A 21,179-nucleotide genomic window follows, 5' to 3' on the forward strand; every position below is an offset into this window, starting at 1 on the left:
AGAAGTTAGTTTTATCCTTTTTTTGTTTTTATCTAGTAGTCATTGTGCAATATCCAGCTTACCATGATTTCCTCCTTAGAGAGGTTGCTAGAAAGCTTAGAAGTAAATGTTTTATCTATAATAAGCGCAGAGGGCTTCGTGCTACGTATTTTTACATTCGCCTCATTCCTTTCTCCATTTTGCATCTATACCATTACTTTGCTTTTTCTCTGAGACCTGTTTCCAAATGATTTGATTGTATTTCTGGACCTGGCAGGATTTAAGAAACAAGATTATTCCTCTTCGTTATATAGGACAAATCAACCATTTACTAACATTGTGTGGTCACTTCTCTTAGTAAACACTTTCTGGGCATTCTTTAAAGCACTATAAATAAAGAGCTTACCACCTGGTGTGCAGCTGGTGAGGGCAACAGTCATCCCAGTGAACAGTGTGAAGGGTTTCCCGGAACCGATTCTTAACGCATTACTAATCTAAGTCAACGGCATCCTTCCGAGGCTCTGTTCAGTAAAAGTAGTTCTACCAAGGAGCGATACAATATAGTCCATATGTTCTTTTTTTACTGGTTAGATTGTACAGAGGTAGGTTTCGAAACATTTAGAGGAAAACTAACTTCAAAAAAACCTGCCAGGACTTTGTTTCAGCAGAGCATTCATTAGGGATCGGGTGTCCCTGAACCTGAGATTATACGCCCTGGCAAGTACCTAATGTTCAGCCCGTCTGTGGAGGCAGAGTACACGTGGGTGTTGCTCGCTCCTGTAGACACGGTGCTTAGCACAGCGCCTGGCCAGTGGGAAGTGCTTAAAATAATAGCTGTTGGATGAATAAAATTCACTAAATGAAATAAAGGTGAGGAACTTCACAAGAAAGCTGTGTGCAGGCCAGCCAGGCACCCCTAAGCAGACTAGAATTTTCCTCAGAACATGGCCTGGAATTTATTCTAACGCCCAGACAGTTAGGTAATTGGACCCCCAAATTCTTCTGTTCCGTATAACTTAACCCCAGTAGTTTTAGTCTGGACAATTTTCAAGACTGCCTTGGCCAGGAGAAAAAAAAAAAAAATAACATCCTTAGAGCATGGAACTTTGAACAATTTTGTTTTCTGGCCTACCCTTTAAGGTTTGTAAAACATGCAGGAAAGTTAACCAGTTGGGAGGAGATTTGATTTGTGGAATTATCTGTCTATATTCTAGGAAAAAACATTGTGTATCAACAAATAAGTAGTTGTTTCAGAACAGTTCATTCGGGGTTCTTCTTTCTGGCAACAGCTGGCGTGGCCAGTTGCATATTAACCCTGCCTCCCGTGGCAGCACAGAAATACAGGCAGGCCCTGGCGAGCATCAGTAGCTGACGCGAACCTCGGGCAGCTTAGCCCGCAGTTAGCTCCTGTACGTGGCGTCAGAGGCCGGAGAAAAGTCCAAAGCCACGGTCTAACAATGCAGGACACATTTCTCTAAAAGGAATATCGACAAAGTCCGTTTCTTTCTCCTGTTCAGTTTGTCAAGCAAGACGCTGACATCCTTTGATTAAAATGTCCAGTGACCTGCAAAATTATGTCTGGATTCAGTGAGATAGAGTCATGTTGACCAAGCTGTCAAAGGTCAAGGAAGTTGTGGTAGTCGGGGGCAGAAAGCTTCCTTGGGTGTTTTTATCAACTTGAAAACTTCGATCAGCTAGGCAGTGAGGAATCAGTACGAAGCCCCAGTCAGAAAGTGGAATTCGTAACACTCAACAGTAACCTATTAAATAACAGTCTCAAAGTTTCCAACATCTCTGCAGATAATTTCCAAATATGTACCTCCAGCTCGGACCTGTCCCCTGAGTGCCAGGATCGCCTCTCCGGCTCCCTACTTGACCTCCTCACTTGGATGTCAGACCGGGGTTTCAAACTTAACATCGAAATCTGAGCTTTTCACCCTCAAATCTTGTTCTCTCAAAAATCTTTCATTCAAGGGGCACCTGGGCGGCTCAGTCTGTTAAGCGTCCAAACTTCAGCTCAGGTCATGATCTCACGGTCTGTGGGTTCGAGCCCCGCGTCGGGCTCTGTGCTGACAGCTCGGAGCCCGGAGCCTGCTTCGGATTCTGTGTCTCCCTCTCTCTCTGCCCCTCCCCTGCTCACTCTCTTCTCTTCTCTTCTCTTCTCTTCTCTCTCTCTCTCTCTCTCTCTCTCTCTCTCTCTCTCTCAAAAATAAACATAAAAAAATTCTTCTCTATAAAAAAAAAAAAATCTTTCATTTCAGTAAACGCCAAATCTGTTCTTCTCACTTCTCAGTCTACAACCTTGGAGAGAACCTCAGTTCTCCATCCCTCTCACGTGCCGTCTCCAGCCCCTTGACAAATCGTGTTAGCCCTTTCCTGAGCGTGAATTCAGAATCCCGCCTTCCCACCGACCGCACGGCTTACGCCCTGGCCCAGGTCACCGGCATTGCCTCAGTGGCCCGATTTGTCTCCCTGCTTCTGCCCCAGCGCCCTCTCCTTCGGTCTGTTCTCAGCACGGTGGCCAAAGGGATCCTGTTAGAACACAAGCTGTCACTTCTCTTCTCAGACCTTTCGCGGTTTCTCGTCTGACCCGGAGCCTCCATGGCGGCCTTCGAGGCCCACCTGACCTGTGTCCCGACGCAGCCCCCCTCAACGACCTCCCCTCGCCCTGCCCTCCCGGCTCCCCTCATCCCGGTCACGCTGCCGGCCTGTTTCTTAAACTCAGCGGGCGCCTCCCACGTCGGGGCCTTCCGGCCGCGCCGCGCCCTGCGTCGGCGCCGCTCTCCCCCGGGTGACGGGCGGCTCGTTTCCTCGCGTCGATCGCTGCCTCGTCCGCGAGGCCGCCCGTGACCTCAGCGGCCGGGGTGGTAAAGTCCACCCCCGGACTCGCCACCCCCTTCCCTGCTTGGTTTCTTTTAAGAGCACGCGGTACCGTGGTTTTCCTTTCCGAGTCTGTCCGAACCCCCGCTCGCGCTGCTAGACCGCGTGCTTGCTCCCTGAGCTGGGGGCGTTCGTCTGTTCCCCCCGGAAGCCGCAACGCCGCGGTGGTGCCTGACGGGTTCGAGGCGTCCGCTCAGGTCTGTCTCACGGCTGCACACGTGAGCCTTAGTTTGGAATGGAAGATTCTTGGGTGTCTGTCAGCCGGGATGCGGGCCTCCGCTGTCTCGTTCGCCGGGTTGATGTCACGGGTGGTCGTGCCGAAGACGCTAGTGTGAACGCTCCGATCTGTTAGCCAACCGCGGGATTTGTTCTAACTGACTTTCTTTTTATGGCTGTGATTCGTCTAAGGTAGGGTTGAAATTGTGTAACACTGTATCTATTTGTACTTCTGATTTTTTTTCTTGTTTAGTGCCTCGTTAAACACCAATGCGATTTTTTAATTTACAGAAAGAACAGTGAATAATTTGCTAATGTGGTGTATAGATTAGCATAAATAAGGCTTAGTTTAAGATGATGTAAGTGGTCAAAGGGGACATCTTTAAAACTACCTTTGTGGGGCGCCTGGGTGGCTCAGTCAGTTAAGCTTCCGACTTGGGCTCAGGTGGTGATCTCACGGTTTGTGAGTTCCAGCCCCGCGTCGGGCTCTGTGCTGACAGCTCGGAGCCCGGAGCCTGCTTCGGATTCTGTGTCTCCCCCTCTCTCTGCCCCTCCCCTGCTCATGCTCTGTCTCTCAAAAATAAATAAACTTTAAAGGTTTAAAACTATCTTTGTAACCAAAAGCCAGTTTTAAAACAAAAATAATTTGGTAATTTAAAAGTAAGATCAGGGGCGTCTGGGGGACCCAGTGGGTTGAGCTTCCAGCTTCAGCTCAGGTCATATTATCACGGCTTGTGACTTCCAGCCCCACGTCAGGCCCTGTGCTGACAGTTCAGAGCCCGGAACCTGATTCTGATTCTGTGTCTCCTTCTCGCTCCCCCTCCCCCACTTGTGCTCTCTCCCTGTCTCTCGAAAATAAATAAATGTAAAAAAAAATTTTTTTAAAGTAAGATCAAAGCACAGTCTAGAGTTGCTGGTTTATGTAGCCAGCTATCTATTTTTTCTGCTTTGAAGTGTATGTGTAAAACATTTTGTGCCTACGTGCCTAACTCAGAGGGTTTATTATGCTTTTAACTTGTTTACTAAAATATGCTCTGACACCTTTGTTGATATTGATATTAAAAATATTGTACCTTTGAAGGCCAAATGTATCCTATTTCTAAAATATCTCTGCAGTGCATTTTTAGGTCCCAAAGACCTTTTTCCATATAAGGAATACAAAGACAAGTTTGGAAAGTCAAACAAACGGAAAGGATTTAATGAAGGATTGTGGGAAATAGAGAATAACCCAGGAGTGAAGTTCACTGGATACCAGGTAATGGTTTGCTTCGTTGTTAGATCTCATTTCTTTGGTCTTAACTCTCTTTGGGGTCTTTGTTATATGTCCTCTTATACTAGTAGTTACTCTCTATCTATTTGAAATCAGAATTTAGCTCCGGTAATATTTCGGATTAAATGCAATTCTGTTACTCAAGGGGGTTCAAGTCAAGTGGTCACTGGAAAATTGAGGTTGACAGTCCTTTATTTTGCAATCTTAAGAGTAAGCTGAACCCTTTTAGATTAAAATAGAATGTTTTTTTCACAGTGTCCGTGAAATTTTTTCAAAAATGTAATTAGCCAATATCTTGTTATTTCGTAGGCAATTCAGCAACAGAGCTCCTCGGAAACGGAGGGAGAAGGTGGAAATACTGCAGATGCGAGCAGTGAGGAGGAAGGGGATAGAGTGGAAGAGGATGGAAAAGGCAAAAGAAAGAATGAAAAAGCGGGCTCTAAACGGAAAAAGTCCTACACTTCGAAGGTGCCTGAGAACCATTTCCATTGTTATTAATGTTATATGCACATTCATTAGATGATCTTTAATTCCTCCATTGGGCACATAGAAATATACTAGCTCTGTGGAGCCTCTGCCTCTAGGGACAGTAATACAGCCAAGGGGATAGGACAGGTGACCTTACACGTGAGGGCAGCTGGCTGTGGACCCTTCAAGGCCGACGTGGCACTGAAAATACTGCCGCTCAGTTGGAGAAGGTCTGTTCTTCAGCCAAGGGGACAAGAGCAGGTGTGCCTCCTACGGTCACCTCCAAATGAGCTCTGAAGACTTTAGGAATATAGGAGACTCAGTACGATTGAGGACAAGTCTAGGTAAATGTAAAGATACACCCTTAATCTGTCTTTCTGCTCTAAGGAATGTACACGTAATACATATAAATGAAGAGAGGACTCTGAAGGAAACAAGTGGTAGGAGAACGTTCTTTAGATAGAGGGCGAGGCCTTTCTGAAGAGAAGAGGCGGAGTTCATACTGAGGCCCGAAGAAAGAGCTGGGGGTGGGGGAAGGGGGCGTGTGTGACAGAGCAGCCCAGATGTGACGCAGGAAGAGTCTGGCCTGGCCTGAATTGGAAGAAGACCAGCGTGGTTGGGGGTCATGACCCAGAGGGAGAGGCAGGCAAAGGCTCAGTCATGGAGACTTGTGCGCCACCTTAAGGAATTTGGATTTATTCCCAGTGTGACGGTAATAGGAGTGACGTGATCCTAGATTTACAGATTGAAAGTCTAGGTTTTTCACAGTAATCCAGACATACAGTTGAACAAACTATGACATTGTAAAAACTGTTCACCTTTAGAAACTGGAAGTAAGATAGATAGATCTTTGAAAACCAGAGATTGGTACAAGTTTCACTATAACTGGTCTGTCACACGATTGAATAAATTACTTCCATTTAGATTCTGGTATTTAGTAGCTGGACACCAGACTTGGGAAACTCCTTAAGAACCAAGTCCCAAGACTTTATTCGATGATCAGCATTTTTTTTTTTTTACAATCTGTAAAGTCTACCCCACAGGCATACAGGTAAAAATGTATGAATACATATTACTTGGCACCTAATGAAAAACATGGTGTTTGCCTTGGATGGGGATACAGTTTGCAAATCACAAAAAATAATTAGAATTTTCCTGGTCAGACCGTACCTTCCATTGCATTTTTAAGCTGAGGTTTTTTTTTTTAGCATTTTGAATTTCACTTAAACACCCAATCGAATTGGTTTTTTTAAATTTATGATTGCCCGCTGAGCTGTGCAATGTATTGTACCACCCACCATTATCTAAGCTACCTGACGTAGTAGCAGCGTTTAATAGTGTGGATATGGGGCTTTTGAGTGTCATTATTTTATTGCTTGTTGTGGTGCCCAGAAGTAATGGGGCTCATACCTAGTGCGGGTAGGTGATTTAAAGCAGTGAAGGGGTAAAGACATACTTTACTTACTGCGGTTTCTCTGTGTTCAATTAAGGGATCATCTTTTTTTGCTTTTCCTTCCAGATCACAACTTTCACAAGCACTTAAGAACCGTGACTTTGTTTTCACTTTTTACCGTTTTATTTATTGTCAAAAGAATTATGCACAAACACAAAGACTTTGGAAGAACATAAATGGTTTTTCATTTTCAGTATTAACTGAGAACCTAGCACAGTGGTTCTCAAACTTCCACCTGCGTCAGAACCATGTGGAGGGCTTGTTAAAGCACACACTGCCCAGCCTCACCCCCTGAATTTCTGTTTCAGTAGGTCTTGGGTGTGGGCTCTGAGAATTAAAGTTTTAGGTAAGGCTGATGGCTCTGATCTGGGAACCACATTTAGAGAAGCGCTTACCTGACGTAACCTCCTTGTTGTCCTTGACTTCCCAAATGTTTCCTTTTTTCCGAATATGGTGATCTTTTCTTACCCCTGTTTCTTAAAGTTGAATAATCTTCCTTTGCCACTGAAAAGCAGTGGTTCACAGTGAAAAGCAGATTTGAACATAATTGAAGATTTATGTGTATCTCTTTGGCAGTAAGTATATGGATGATTCATATATGAGCCATCACAGATCCTGGAAAATTATAGGTCAAAATATTTTGCATGCACATTACTGCATAAAGTAGGGCAAATCAGAGAGCCTCACAGCAGAGTAAACTGATGATGGTGCTAAACTACTAGTAATCTTAAGTTAAAAAACCAAAGGTGGCAACAGTTGGACACAACCAATTCAGGAGCACAGTGATGAAACAGATAAAGGGTCCCTCCCCACAATTACAGGAATTGCCCTGATCTGAATTTGCAGCACAGTAAGAGCTTTTCAGGGTTACCAAATACAGCCTGGGGGCCAGGTTTCTTAGAATGCTGACTGTGGCTCGACAGCAAAACTTGAGGAAAGGCCTGATTCTGGTCTGTGTAATGCCAAATTATAAGGCGTATAAATTCACTCGTGGGGTTACTCATAAGTATCCTTTGTAAGCTTTAGAAATTTTAGGGAGTTGTGAATGATTACCTCTAAGAACTGTAGGTCAGAGATTATTATTTGATTCGATAGTTATACTGTATTTACTAGGAAAACAAAAAATATTCTGCTTTTTATGTTGTCCTACTTGATCTTAGCTTTAACGGTAGACACTCCACGTTTGGATTATTAAATCTCTGCTTTTCCTTCGTGTGAAAAGTAAAGATGACCTCATTTTAAGCTGACATTTCGGGCTTAGTTGGTAGTTTCAGTTAAGTAAAACAGAAGCAATGTAATTATGTTCTCTATCACAGAGCTAGGAGATACTTTCTCTTCGGGAATTGTATTTAAAATATTGATTGTCTAAGGAATCTCCGATGTGCTAATTCATTTCTGGAAGACCAAAGGTGACTTGGCCAAACCGGTTTTGCCTCAGCTCTTATTTGCCAGGTGCTTAAAGACTCTTAAAAGTCCTCAAAAAGGACATGTTAGTGAAATGCTACATTTTACTTTCTTGAAGATGCACAGTGGGGCCAGCTTTTGATCCTTTTAATGCTGTTCTGCAAAGCAGCTTTGGCTATAAACTATAATTGTATTTTCATTTTCCTTAAGCTCATCTTGATTTCAAATGCATGGTGATAAAAAAGCGGGGGGTGGGGGGCTAGTTCCCTTGGGTTCTTAAATAACTGTCTGCAATTTAAAAGAGTAAAGTAGTTTATATTACGTGGATCCTGTCAACCAAACAGCTTCAGCAGATTTCTTAACATGAATACTCCTATATCATGTGAGATAGTCCACCTCACTCTGTGGACCTGAGTTTCTACTGTAAAACGACGAGGAAGGACAGGACGGCCTTACGGTGCCTTCTCACTCTTAGCCTCCTAAGGTGGTGTCCGTCCAGCTACTGTTTATTCACAAATAGTGTCCTGGGTACACGAACCTTCATGTACTGCTTTTAACATGGCACCGCTGGAAAGGACTAACAGGTCGTGTAGTTCACCTCTACTTCCTTCTCCAGCTTGTTACCCTGAGGCCCAGCGAGGCGAAACGATTCGCCCGGGCCACCTCGCCCAGCCTCGGCACGCCGCCTGGTTGCACTCGTATATCCGGTGGCGGGGCCACAGAGACTGGCCGTGGGTCAGCCGCGTCGGCAGCTCTTACTTGCCCTTGTGCGTCAGGATTTGTCCCTTTGACTCTAACTTCTAACTTGTCCAAACGTTTAGAAATCCTCTAAACAGTCCCGGAAGTCTCCAGGAGACGAAGATGACAAGGACTGCAAAGAAGAGGAGAACAAAAGCAGCTCCGAGGGTGGAGACGCCGGCAACGACACAAGAAACACAGCTTCAGACTTGCAGAAAACCAGTGAAGGGGTAAGGACGGCGTGTAACCTCCCTGCCCTTCTAACCTAGAAGATGCTAGAGATCAGCAGTGCTTCACAGTCACTGGTAAACACTGTCCTAGTAGATGGAGAAAGATTCTCAGCCTGATACGTGGATGTGCACGCGGCTCCTGGATGAATGATTAGCTGCATAGAGTCTGAGAACAAAAGAGAGCCAGGTGGGAAGTGCACCTGCCTGTCAGTGTGGAACTCTGAACAGTTCATTCTTTTTTAAACTAACTTGAGCAGCTTGAGTCTTTTCTTTTCTTTTTAGTGTTTATTGACTTACTTTGGGGGAGAGAGAGAGAACACTTGTGCACAAGCAGGGGAGGGGCAGAGAGAGAATCCCAAGCAGGTTCTGCCACTGTCAGCGCAGAGCCCGACCTGGGGCTTGATCTCCTGACTGTGAGATCATGACCTGCGCCAAAATCAAGAGCCAGGCACTTAACCGACTGAGCCACCCAGGTGTCCCAACTTGGGAGTCTTTTAAAAAGTAAGATGTGAAATACTGAAATTATGATATGCCATCTCAGAATTTTACAGTTAGATTTATTTTATTATAAGATGAATGGCATGTCCAAAATAGGAGATTTCATGCCGCTGTTTCTTTCCTAAAAGCAGTTTGTACTTTAATATACCCACAGGGCTTTAAGTATTTAAGGATTCAAACAACATGTGAACATTGGTATTTGAAGTACCGAAGGGGAAGACTTGTCCACTTTGAATTTTTGTTAACTCTTTTTTAAAGTATAGTTGCCATAGAATATTGTGTTCGCTCCAGGTGCACAACAGTGAGTCCACATGTGTAGGCATTACTGAGTGTTCGCTGTGATGGGCCTGGGTACTGTCTGTCATCAGACAAAGTTGCTACCATATTCCTGACTCTCTACCCTGTGCTGTACTTTACACCCTCGTGACTTACTTGTGTTACAACTGGGAGTTTGTACATCTTAGTCCCCTTCACCTGTGTCACCTGTTTCACCCACTCCTCAGCCCCTCCGCCTGGTGGTAGACAAAGTGTGCCTCCTGTATCTGGGACTCTGTTTTGTTATGTTTGTTCGTTTGTTTTGTTTTTTTAGATTCCACGTAAGTGACATCATATGGCATTTGTCTTTCTCTTTCTGGCGTAATATACTCTAGGTCCATCCATGATGTCACCGGTGGCAAGCTTTCATTCTTTTTTATGCCTGCGTAATATTCGTGTGTGTGTGTGTGTGTGTGTGTGTGTCCACGTACACACCATATCTTTGTCCATTCATCTGTCAGTGGACACTTGGGTTGTTTCCATATCTTGGCTATTGTCAATAATGCTTCAGTTAACATAAGGTTGCATGTTTCTCTTTAAAGTGCTACTTTCATTTTCTTTGGATAAATACCCAGAAGTGGAATTACTGGTAAATCTGACTTTTTGAAGAACCTCCATACTGTTTTTCAGAGCGGCCGCACCAGTTTACATTCCCACCAACCGTGCACGAGGGTTCCCTTTTTTCCACATCTTGCAACACTGGTTACTTCTTACCTTTTTGATTCTAGCCGCTTCGGACAGGTGTGAGGTGGTTGCTCGTTGTGGTTCTGATTGGCATTTCCCTGAAGATGAGTGGTGCTGAGCATCTCTTCACGGGACTGTTGGCCGTCTGCGTGTCTTCCATCCTAATTTCCGTTAACCTGTTAGGTGGCGGGCGAATCCACCTTCGTATTAGCAAAGGCACATTTTGCCCCTGGTCCTCTTCTGTTAGTCTTTTCTCTTTCAAGACTAATTGGACGGCGGCAAATCACTTTGAAACAATCCACAAAATACATTCTGATTGTTCTTCTGTTGGATTCTGGTTTCAGCCGAGTTCTCGACTATTCTTGTCAGTACTGTTTACCTCTCAAGTCCTCCTTCATCCAGTTTTCCAAAATTACTCCCCGGTTACGATTCTAACGGCTCCCTTATCCCTCTTAGCCACTCAGCTTTACTCCTGCCTCTGAGGATCTTTCTTCTTTTCACCTCTTCAGTAGAGAGTCCTCTGTCATCACCTTTGCCAGCAGCCCTCCTGGGAACCATCCCTAACAGTCACCGAGGGCCTGAGTACCTGACTCTTGATTTTCTTTTTATCCCACTTGCCGTCCCCACCCCAGGTGGCTTCAGTACGCATACAGCAAACCCCCCACAACTTGTCTCTCCCGTGACCAAACTCACTTCTGGCTGCCCTTCCTGTGACAGAGGTAAAGATGGCTTACACCCGTACCACTCAGACTGCGATCTATGGACAGATCGCATCAACAGCACCCGGCAGCTTGTTAGAAATGCAGAAGCCCAGGCCCACGCCCAGGCCTTCTGAGTCAGAATCTGTTTTAACCAATTCCCCAGGTCATTTATGTGCACATTAAAGTCTGAGAGGCATTAATCTGCACCTTTCTGTTACCAGGCTCGAGAGCGTCGTCTCCTCGTCCTTCCTCCAAGGCCAACCCAGTCATCCTGTACCTTTCTCTTCTTTCTCCTGCCTAGAAACAGTATCAGGCCTCCCTTAACCTCAAACATACCTCCCTTTCCCCACATACCCTGTTCTTTTCACTTTTCTCTTCATCTCTGAACTTCCTAAAGGAGTTCTCCTTCCTCCCAGCATCCACTTCCTCACCTGCACACACCCGCCTTACTCCATTACACTCGAGGTGCTTCTTCACCGTTTCAGTGCGACTGCCCTTGTAGAGGTCCATGCCGATCCTCTCCCTGCCAGGTCCAGGGTCTTTTTTAGTCTTTATTTTACCTCTGCAGCATTTAGTGCCGTTACCCCGTTCTCCTCCGGACTTTGCTTCCAGGCCACCTACTGCTTCCACAACCAGCTCTTCTCAGTCCCTCTGCAGAGCGGCTTCCTTGGCACACTACTCTTCTGAAAGCTTCCCCGCGTCCATCTTCTCCACTCTCGTGGTTTCAGCTGTTTTCGATATATTACTGATGACTTCCCACTGTACCTCCTGCATTGTAGATCCATTTTTCTAACCATTTATGAAACCCATTTCTACTTGAACATCTTGAAAGCTCTTCTGGAAACACTTGCCATTAGCAGTAGCGACAGCAGCAGAGTCAGAGTCGTAATGGCTCACAGTTTACTCTGTGCCACAGATCGTGCTAAATGCTATCTATACATTGTCTCATTTAATCCCCACACAAATCCCAGGATGTAGGTAGAGGTCTTATCCGTTGTGTACCTGGGGAGACTGAGGCTGGAAAGATTGGCCCAGGGTCACATAGCTGGTAAGAGCCTGAATGTAGAACAAGAGCCTGAGATCCATTCATTTTTTCATTCGTTCATTTAAATTGAAGTGCAGTTGACACACAATATTACGCTCGTTTCAGGTGCACAACATAGTGATTTGACAAGGCTACCTTATGCTGTGCTCACCACACAGTGCTGTCACAGTGTCATTGACTGTTCCCTGTCCTGTACCACGTCCCATGACTTACTCCATAACTGGAGGCCTGTATCTCCCACTCCCCTTCACTCATTTTGCCCCTCCCCTGACCCTCCTCCCTGGCAACCTTCAGTTTGTTCTCTGTATTTATGGGTCTGGTTCTGTTTTTTAGAACCATGTAAGTGAAATCACGATATTTGTCTTTCTTTGACTTATTGCACTTAGTACAATACATCCTAGTTCCATCCACATTGTCGCAAATGGCAAAATCTCTTTTTATGGCTGCGTAATACCCCATTGTATATATACACCACCTGTATCCATCCATCTGTCGGTAGACACTTGGTTTGCTTCCATAACTTGGCTGTTATAAATAATGCTGCAATATAGACAAGAGTGCATGTGTCTTTTTGAATTAGTGTTTTCATTTTCTTTGCTAGTGGAATTATTGCATCATACAGTTTTTCTACTTTTAATTTTTTTTTTTAATTTTTTTTTTTCAACGTTTTTTATTTTTGGGACAGAGAGAGACAGAGCATGAATGGGGGAGGGGCAGAGAGAGAGGGAGACACAGAATCGGAAACAGGCTCCAGGCTCTGAGCCATCAGCCCAGAGCCCGACGCGGGGCTCGAACTCCCGGACCGCGAGATTGTGACCTGGCTGAAGTCGGACGCTTAACCGACTGCGCCACCCAGGCGCCCCTCTACTTTTAATTTTTTGAGGAACCTCCATACTGTTTTCCACAGTGGCTGCACCAATTTACATTCCCACCAACAGTGTGCAAAGGTTCCTTTTTCTCCACAACCACACCAACACTTCCTGTTCTTGTTCTTCTGATATTAGTCATTCTAACTAGCGTCATGTGATCTCATTTTGGTTTGCTTGCATTTCTCTGATGACTAGTGATGTTGAACCTTTTTTCATGTGTCTGTTATCCATCTGGCTGGATGTCTTCTTTGGAAAAATGTCTGTTCAGGTCCTCTGTCCATTTTTTAATAGGAGCTATTTTTTTGGTTTCGAGTTGTATGAGATAGAAAGATAGATAGATAATTATATATGAGATATATAGATATATATGATATTAACCCCGTATCAGATGTATCATTTGCAGATATCTTCTCCCATTCCGTAGGTTGCCTTTTCATTTTGTTGAACAAAAGCTTTTTATTTTGGTCTAGTCTCAATAGTTTATTTTTCCTTTTGTTTCCTTTGCCTGAGGAGACACATCTAGAAAAATGTTGCTACACCTGATGTCCAAGAGGTGACTGCCTGTGTTTTCCTTTAGGAGTTTCATGGCTTCCTGTCTCACATTTACGTCTTTAATCGCCTTTGGGTTTATTTTTGTGTATGCTATAAGAAAGTGGTCCAGTTTCATTCTTTTGAAGGTAGCTGTTCAGTTTTCCCAGCAACCTTTATTGAGACTGTCTTTTCCCTATTGTATATTCTTGCCTCCTTTGTCAAAGATTAATTGACCATGTAACTATGGGTTTATTTCTGGGCTATCTGTTCTGTTCCATTGATATACGTATCTGGTTTTGTGCCGGTACCATACACTTTGATTAACGTAGCTTTGTAATATATCTCGGAAGTCTGGGATTGTGGTGCCTCCAGCTTTGTTCTTTCTTAAGATTGCTTTGGCTCTTTGGGGTCTTTTGTGGTTCCATAGAAATTTTAGTATTTATTTGTTCTAGTTCTCTAAAAAATGCTTTGGTATTTGAATAGGGATTGCATTGAATCTGTGGATTGCTCTGGGTAGTGTGGACATTAAAAAAAAATTTTTTTTTAATGTTTATTTTGGGGAGACAGAGAGACAGCACAAGCAGGGGAGGGGCAGAGCGAGAGGGAGACACAGAATCCGAAGCAGGCTTCCAGGCGCCGAGCTGTCAGCACAGAGCCCGACGTGGAGCTAGAACCCACAAAGCGCAGGATCATGACCTGGGCTGAGGTTGGATGCCCAACCGACTGAGCTACCCAGGCACCCCTGGGTAGTGTGGACATTTTGACAGTATTTGTTCTTCTAGTCAGTGAGCATGGGATATCTTCCCATTTGTTTGTGTCTTCTTCAGTTTTTTTCATCGGTGTTTTATTATCTTCAGAGTATAGGTCTATCACCTCTGTGGTTAAGTTTATTTCTAGGTCTTATTCTTTCTGGTGCAACTATAAATGGAATTATTTCCTTAATCTCTCTTTCTGCTACTTTGTTATTACTATGTAGAAACAACAAATTTCTCTGTTAAACTTGTATCTTACAACTTTACTGAATTCATTTATTCTAATAGTTTCTTGGTGGAGTCTTTAGGGTTTTCTATCTGTTATATCATGTCATCTGCATATAATGACAGATTTACTTCAATTTGGATGTGTTTGGGTTTTTTTTCTTGCTATGGCTAGGATGTCACTAGTATGTTAAATAAAAATGGCAAGAATGGACATCCTTGACTTCTTCCTGATCTTAGGAGGAAAGCTCTCAGTTTTTCACCAGTGAGTATGATGTTAGCTGTGGGTTTTTCATAGATGGCCTTTATTTTGTTGAGTTATCTTCCCTTCATGCCCACTCTGTTAAACGTCAGATCCTTTTATTTTTAACCCATTTTTAATAATATATTTGTTTTATACAAAAGAATATATAGGTAATATATGTAAAGTAATAAACATACTATTCCAATGAATACCAGTGACCCTCCCACTCAACCCCAAAACTAAAACAGAATCATAACTTATATCTAATTACATATTCTTCCCTTGCCCCATCTTCTTCCTACCCAGAGATAACCACTAGTGTTGTATTTATTATTTCCTTTCATTTTCAGAATTTTAACTCCTATCTAACATATAGGTATATATTTAAATAATATATTCCTTAGTTTCTCTCATTTTTGAGATTTTTTTTCCCTTTGAGACAGATGCTTTTATTATCACTATTTTACATATGTGGAAATCAGGTACAGAGAAGTTAAGCAGTTTCCCCATCATGCCGCTGATGGACGGCAGTGCTGGCATTCAGAGCCAAATAGACTGAGTCAAGAGTCCATGCTCTTACTCCCTGCGCCATACTGCCAATCATTGGAGATTTTTAAGAAAAACGGTGACATTCACGTACTACCATGCTTCCAAGAGTCCTTCACGTGGTCATGTATAGAAAGGTTTATTCATCTTTCACGGCAGCATAATTCTCAGTTTTGTGACTTTCATGTGTTGCTGGGCTCAGCCTCCTGCTTGCCTCCTGGCGCACATAGGCTAGAGGTCCCTGAGGGTATATAAGCCCAAACTGGACACGGCAGCTCGTGAGTTCGGGTCTTTAACTCTACAAGATAATGCCAAGTTACGTTCTTAAGTGTTTGGACCGGTTTACGCACCCACCTTCAATGCACAAGTTCCCTGTGATGAACGCGTCACTGTCAAACTTGAAGGTTTTGCTCGTAGAGTGAGTATAAATGATAGTCTCCACGCAGTTCTTTGACTAGTAGTGAGGTTGAGTTTCTTTTCAGATTTACCTACCACCCATGTTTCTTCTGCCGTGCGGTGCTGGATTTTGCATTTTTGCCCATTTTCCTGTGGGATTTTTTGCGTTACTGATCGGTAGGACTCGCTCCTTCACATATTCTGGACTCTAACTAATGGGGTTGGTCATGTGCATTGTAGGTGCCTTTTCCACATCTGTGGCTTGTCTGATTTCTTATATACCTTTAGGTGAACAGACTTTCTCTGTTGTAGTCAAATGTCTCAAACTTCTCTTTTTGTGGTTAGCATTTTTCTCTTGTTTACGAAGCCTGTCCCTTTCCCAAGATCAGAAAGGTATGCTCCTGTATTTCCTTTTTTAAATCATAAAGTTTTATTTTTAACATGCTACTGTTTAGTCCATCTGGAATTGATTTGGGCACAGTACGAGGTAGGGTCCTGTTGCCTTTTTCCCACAGCGTCACCATTTGAACCATACCATGTATGAAGTTGTCCCTCCTTTCCTCTCTGGTCTCAGTGTCCTCTGTCATATAGGCATGGCTCTCTGTCTGGGTTCTCTGTTCAGTTCCTTTGGTCAGTACCATGCTTTTCATAGTGATAGCAGCTTTATAATGAGTGCTGATGTCTCGTGGGGCCAGCAGGCTAATCTTAAACTTCTTTTCAAATATGTAATAGTCACAGTCCAAGATAGAAAAGCAAAAAGGGTTTTTTTCTCGATGGGAGAATTTACAGCACACGTTCTGGTAAGAATGAGTCAAATGAGGAATGATCGCACAATGATCACGTAGGAAAGAGCTGCGCAAGCAGTGCTCCTCGGAAGACAAGGCACAGGACCTAGTGCACGGGCGGGGGGGCTGCCCTGCTTCCCCCACTGCAGGGCGGAGGCAGGTAAGTGGGCACTAGGGGTGAGAGCTTGGAAGAGTCCTCACCTGACCGCGTCCGTTTTCTTAGGAAGCGAGGTCAGCATCTGAGAGAGGTAACGGGAAGAAGTGTTGGAATTTCGAGAGGCAGGAAATGGGACCGAGTAGGCACTTGGAAGAGGTGGAGTCCAGCTACAAAGAGAGCTGGAGACACCAGTGGTTGCCGCTGACGGGCAGCTGGTGCTGGTGTTTGCACGGACAGTTCATCCTGTGAGCACCGTTCACAACACAGTCCCCTTGACTCCTGCCTGTAAGAGGCCAAAGAAGCCTCAAGTTCTTCTGACAACCTAAAATGCTTCCATAATTTTGCCCCCCAGAACGGTGACTTCAAACCATATTTGCAGATACAGTGTCCCCCCTTATCCGCAGGAGACATATTCCAAGACCCCCCGTGGATGCCTGAAACTGTGGATGACACGAACCCGGCGTATGCTGTTTTTTCCTACACGCGCGCACCTAAGATACAGCTTAACGTATCAGTTAGGCATAGTGAGAGGTTAATAACGGTAACTCAGAATAAAATAGAACAGTTGTAACAATATACTGTAATAAAAGTTAAGTGAACGTGATCCCCCTCAAAATATCTTCTTGGGCGGCACTCACCCTTCCTGCTCGATGAAGGATGAGATAAAGTGAAGGCTACTGCTTCCTGACCACACTTGACCAAATAAGGCAAAACTGCCCATCGGGGGCGGGGGGGGGGGGAACTGCTGCACTCCCAGTGGTTGAGAACCGCCTGCCTGAGAAATAGCCATGGGGGTGAGTGAGGTAGGGCAGAGAACGAGCTCTCTGGAGGGGAGAGCCGAGGAACTGAGGGGTCAGAGTTTTGGAAAGACCGTCTACATGGAGAGACATCCCCAGTGATTATAATATCGAATGGTGGTGAGGCAGAGCTGAAATCTGTAGGGAGTGACCCCAGGGGTCCGGAGGTGACTGCAGGCAGGAGAGGGGGTGACACTGCCTCCACCGCCGGGCCAGCAGTGCAAGAGCTGTGGCTGAGAAAAGAGGTCACAGGAGAAGCAGCAGCACGATCCCCAGGGAGAACCTTTCTTGTGAACAAGTTGGGGGGCAGAATACTGAGAAACGCTTGTGGGGAATATGGAGATTTGCTGGTGGCTGTGATGTCCAAGGGGCCTAGTGGAAGAGACTGCGGAACCTGGGTGGGAGCAGGAGAGTGTAAGGGACGAAGTCATGGGGCGCCTGGGTGGCTCAGTCGGTGAAGCGTCCGACTTCGGCTCAGGTCACGATCTCACGGTTCATGGGTTCGAGCCCCGTGTGTGTCCTTCAGATCCTGTGTCCCGCTTTCTCTGCCCCTCCCTCACTCATGCTCTCGCTCTCTCTGTCTCTCAAAAGTAAATAAAAACATTAAAAAGAGAGAGAGAGAGATGAGGTCATAGACTAACATGTACTAACCTGACCGGATGAGAGTCTAGGAAGTGACATGCTCAGGAGCCCATCTGTGGTCACTGAGATAAGCCTAAGGACAGAAGGATAAAAGGCTTGATAGTCTCGAGGCGTGGGGGTGTTGAGGTCACACGTGTTGGTAAGGGTTCTTACTAGGAACCCGCAGAGTTCTGGGGCCCCCCCTTCAGGCTCCGTCCTCACTGCTGCCAGGGGAAGCACAAGGCAGAAAAGGGCTCACGTGGAGCGTCCCTTGTCGATTTGTGGGGCACGATTAGAGGTTACTAATCTTCACGACCCAGGTACCGTGCACTGATTGGCTCGGGGCCGCTGTATTGTTTATCTCCACGTAACCAATTACCTCAAAACTTAGGGCTTCAAGTAGCATTTATTGTCTGGCATTTTCCCCTGGATGAGGACTCCAGGCAGGCACAATTTGTTGAGTCCCTCGTCTCAGGGTCTCTCCAAGGCTGCGATTAAGGTATTAGCAGCCGCTCAAATCCTTTTGAGGCTCAGTTGGGGGTTGGTCCCCTTCCAAGTTCACTCAAGTAGTTGTTGGCAGGACTTAGGTCCTCACTAACTTTGGCCAGAGGCCCTCTAGGTTCCCTGACACATTTGCCTGTCTATAGGGCAGCTCCTACGTGACAGGTAGCTTCATCAGAGAGAGAGAGAGAGAGAGAGAGAGAGAGAGAGAGCTTGCAAGACAGAAGCAGGGGAGGGGGTCACACAAGGGTATGAGGACCAGGAAGCCGGACTCACTGCAGTGCCAGAAAGTTGCCCATCCCCAAACTAACCACAGATAACAAAGAGATTGAAACTGGCTTGGACCAGTCAGGCTCTACCCCCCTTTCCCCCCCGCTGGAGCTAGAGTCAGGTCCTCGAATCACAAGGCCACACGGAGCAGCAGGGAAGGGCAGAGGATAAATATTGGGAGGACACCTGCCACGGTCACCATAACCACCATGTCCATGCTTTTCTTCTTCGGGCTCTGGACCCGCTTTCTTTAGCAGAGGGCCAGCAGAGGGCCAGCTACTCTTGCCCTCGAGATCAAGTCCAGACTCCTTTACTGCAGCACGCAGTGGCCTTCGCACTCTGGCCCCAGTTTATCTTTCCGGCTTCATCTCTCACCATTTACTCTCATTTCTTCAAAGCCAGGGGTTCACCAAACTTTTTGGTCTCAGGACCCCCTTAATACTCTCGTAAGCAATTGAGGGCCCCAAGAGTTTTTTTACAACCATGGATATTTATTGAATCAGGAATAAAAACAAATTTTAAAATGTTAATTTAAAAAATTTATTCGTGATAAAAATATTCATTATTTAACATAAATAACACATTTTTATGAAAAAGAACATGTTTCAGAAAGTGTTTTGTTTTGAGAAAAATGACATTGTTTTACATTTTCTTTTTTAGTTTTTATTTAATTTTTAGTAATCTCTATACCCATGGGGCTCAAACTCATGGCCCTGAGATCAACAGCTGCACACTCTACCGAGTGTGCCCCCCATGTTGTTTTACATTTTTAAAAATTTGTTTGGCTTAATAGAAAGGGCTCTTACATCTGTCTCTGTACTCAGTCTCTTGCAAGATGTTGTTTTAGTTGAGGTATATGAAGGAGCTGTGGCCTCACACAGACATGTAGTTGAAAGTGGAGATACGAGTGAGTATCTTAATAGTTTCTCCAGATCATTGCGAATATTCTTTGGTATTAGACCAGCTCTGTAAGTGGTAGTTTCTTAAAGGTTAGTTGCAGTGTGGAATCTGAACTTTTCTGTATTCTGTTAGTTTAAAATCCATTGGACAGTCTGGCACTTTGAATGACTTTTACCCATTTGGAAAATGCTGGTTTCCTGCATTATTTGGGTCTTCCAAATATTTCATCATGAAGTATTTTTAATCACATTTTTTAATATTTATTAATTTTGAGAGAGAGAGTGAGCGTGCGCACGAACTGGGGAGGGGCAGAGAGGGAGGGAGAGAGAGATTCCCAAGCGGTCTCCACACGGTCATCTCAGAGCCCTACTCAGGGCTCGAACTCACAGCCCGTGAGATCATGACCTGAGCCGAAATCAAGAGTCAGATGCTCAACTGACTAAGCTACCCAGGCACCCACAATCACGTTTTTAAATATCAAGTATATCTTGTCAGAAAAACCTTCACTGGGAAATTTTGATCATGGAGGGTGTAAGTTTTCCAGAATTCTAAGTTTCACTTGAAAGCTTGAATGTTATTGTTGGCAACAAATACTGCCATTTGTCTTCCTTGATGCAATAGGCTCATTTCATTTATTTCTGACAGAGTGTCTGAATAACCATAGTTTATCTGCCATCATTTTTTCAAGTGAAAATGGTGCTCCAGGGAAAGATCCTATGACTTACACTGTCTCCTAACTTCTGCTGTGTTTGGGCTGTCCTTCAGCTTTGCCTCCACCCTGCAGCCTCTTAATGTGCCTCCAATTCAGATGCCTCAAGAGACAATCTGATTGGAGTAGTCAGCCCTTGTCTGCTGAGGGTGGCTTGGCACAGAGCACGGCAGCCAGCACATAAGGAACCACTTCCGGCTGCTTCCCCGGAGGAGACTTCCTGTCTCTAGTCAACACCCCGAGCTCCATGCCCAGAACGTATACCATTATGATTAGCAAGATTTTTTTTTTTTTTGAGAGAGAGAGAGCGAGAGGGTGAGCGTGCACAAGTGGGGAGGGGTGGGTAATGGGGAAAGGGAGAGAGAGAATCTTAAGCAGGCTCCGTGCCCAGCACAGAGCCAGACATGGGGATTGATCCTAGGACCCTGAGATCATGAACTGAGCTGGAATCAAGAATTGGACACTTAAGCCCACTGAGCCACCACCCAGGCGCTCTAGCAAGATACTTTTTTGATGCACAGATGCAAATAGAGTGATTATGGTATGAGAAATTTTTAAACATGGATTCATAATTTGCTTTTAAGCACTTACTGACAGCACCGTGTTTAAAGACCAAAAAATTCCGCAGGTCCTTAAAGTTGTGGTTATATTCTGGTACCACTGCTACTTTGTCTCGGGCATGAATTCTATTCTAATGCTGCTGTGGGACCATCTGTTCCAAAAATGTTTTTCAATGTGGATTGAGTAGCTGTTACTATGAATTTTCTACCAATGTAAACATAGATTTTATTGCTTTTCACATTGACATTAATAAAAAGACACTGTTAAATAAATGTCTTCGGTTAACAATTTTTCATTGCTTAAAATGGGTGTCTTCCTCCTTCACAAAGGAGGAAAATCCTCCAAAGGCTATAAGTATAATGTATCTAGTATTTTTGTCAATGAATAATTAGGAGTCACTAGTCCCTGTATTTTGCAAGTTCACAGATTTTAAG

At 44.6% G+C, this 21,179-nt stretch overlaps 2 protein-coding genes across 2 annotated transcripts in view; one reads left to right on the plus strand and one right to left on the minus strand.

Annotated features, from left to right (window-relative positions):
- The window catches only part of HDGFL3 (HDGF like 3), a 72,724-nt gene that overhangs the window by 49,473 nt on the left and 2,072 nt on the right, over window positions 1-21,179 (plus strand). Inside the window, exons 3-5 of the mRNA XM_023254853.2 lie at window positions 4,192-4,330; window positions 4,655-4,813; window positions 8,492-8,638. Of these exons, the coding sequence (XP_023110621.1) occupies window positions 4,192-4,330; window positions 4,655-4,813; window positions 8,492-8,638 (445 nt within the window). The remainder of the gene's footprint in view (window positions 1-4,191; window positions 4,331-4,654; window positions 4,814-8,491; window positions 8,639-21,179) is intronic.
- Window positions 1-21,179, minus strand: part of TM6SF1 (transmembrane 6 superfamily member 1) — a 57,376-nt gene that overhangs the window by 3,417 nt on the left and 32,780 nt on the right. The gene's annotated exons all lie outside the window — the stretch shown is intronic.

Source organism: Felis catus, chromosome B3, assembly GCF_018350175.1.
Source record: "Felis catus isolate Fca126 chromosome B3, F.catus_Fca126_mat1.0, whole genome shotgun sequence".
Classification (NCBI taxonomy): Eukaryota; Metazoa; Chordata; class Mammalia; order Carnivora; family Felidae; genus Felis; species Felis catus.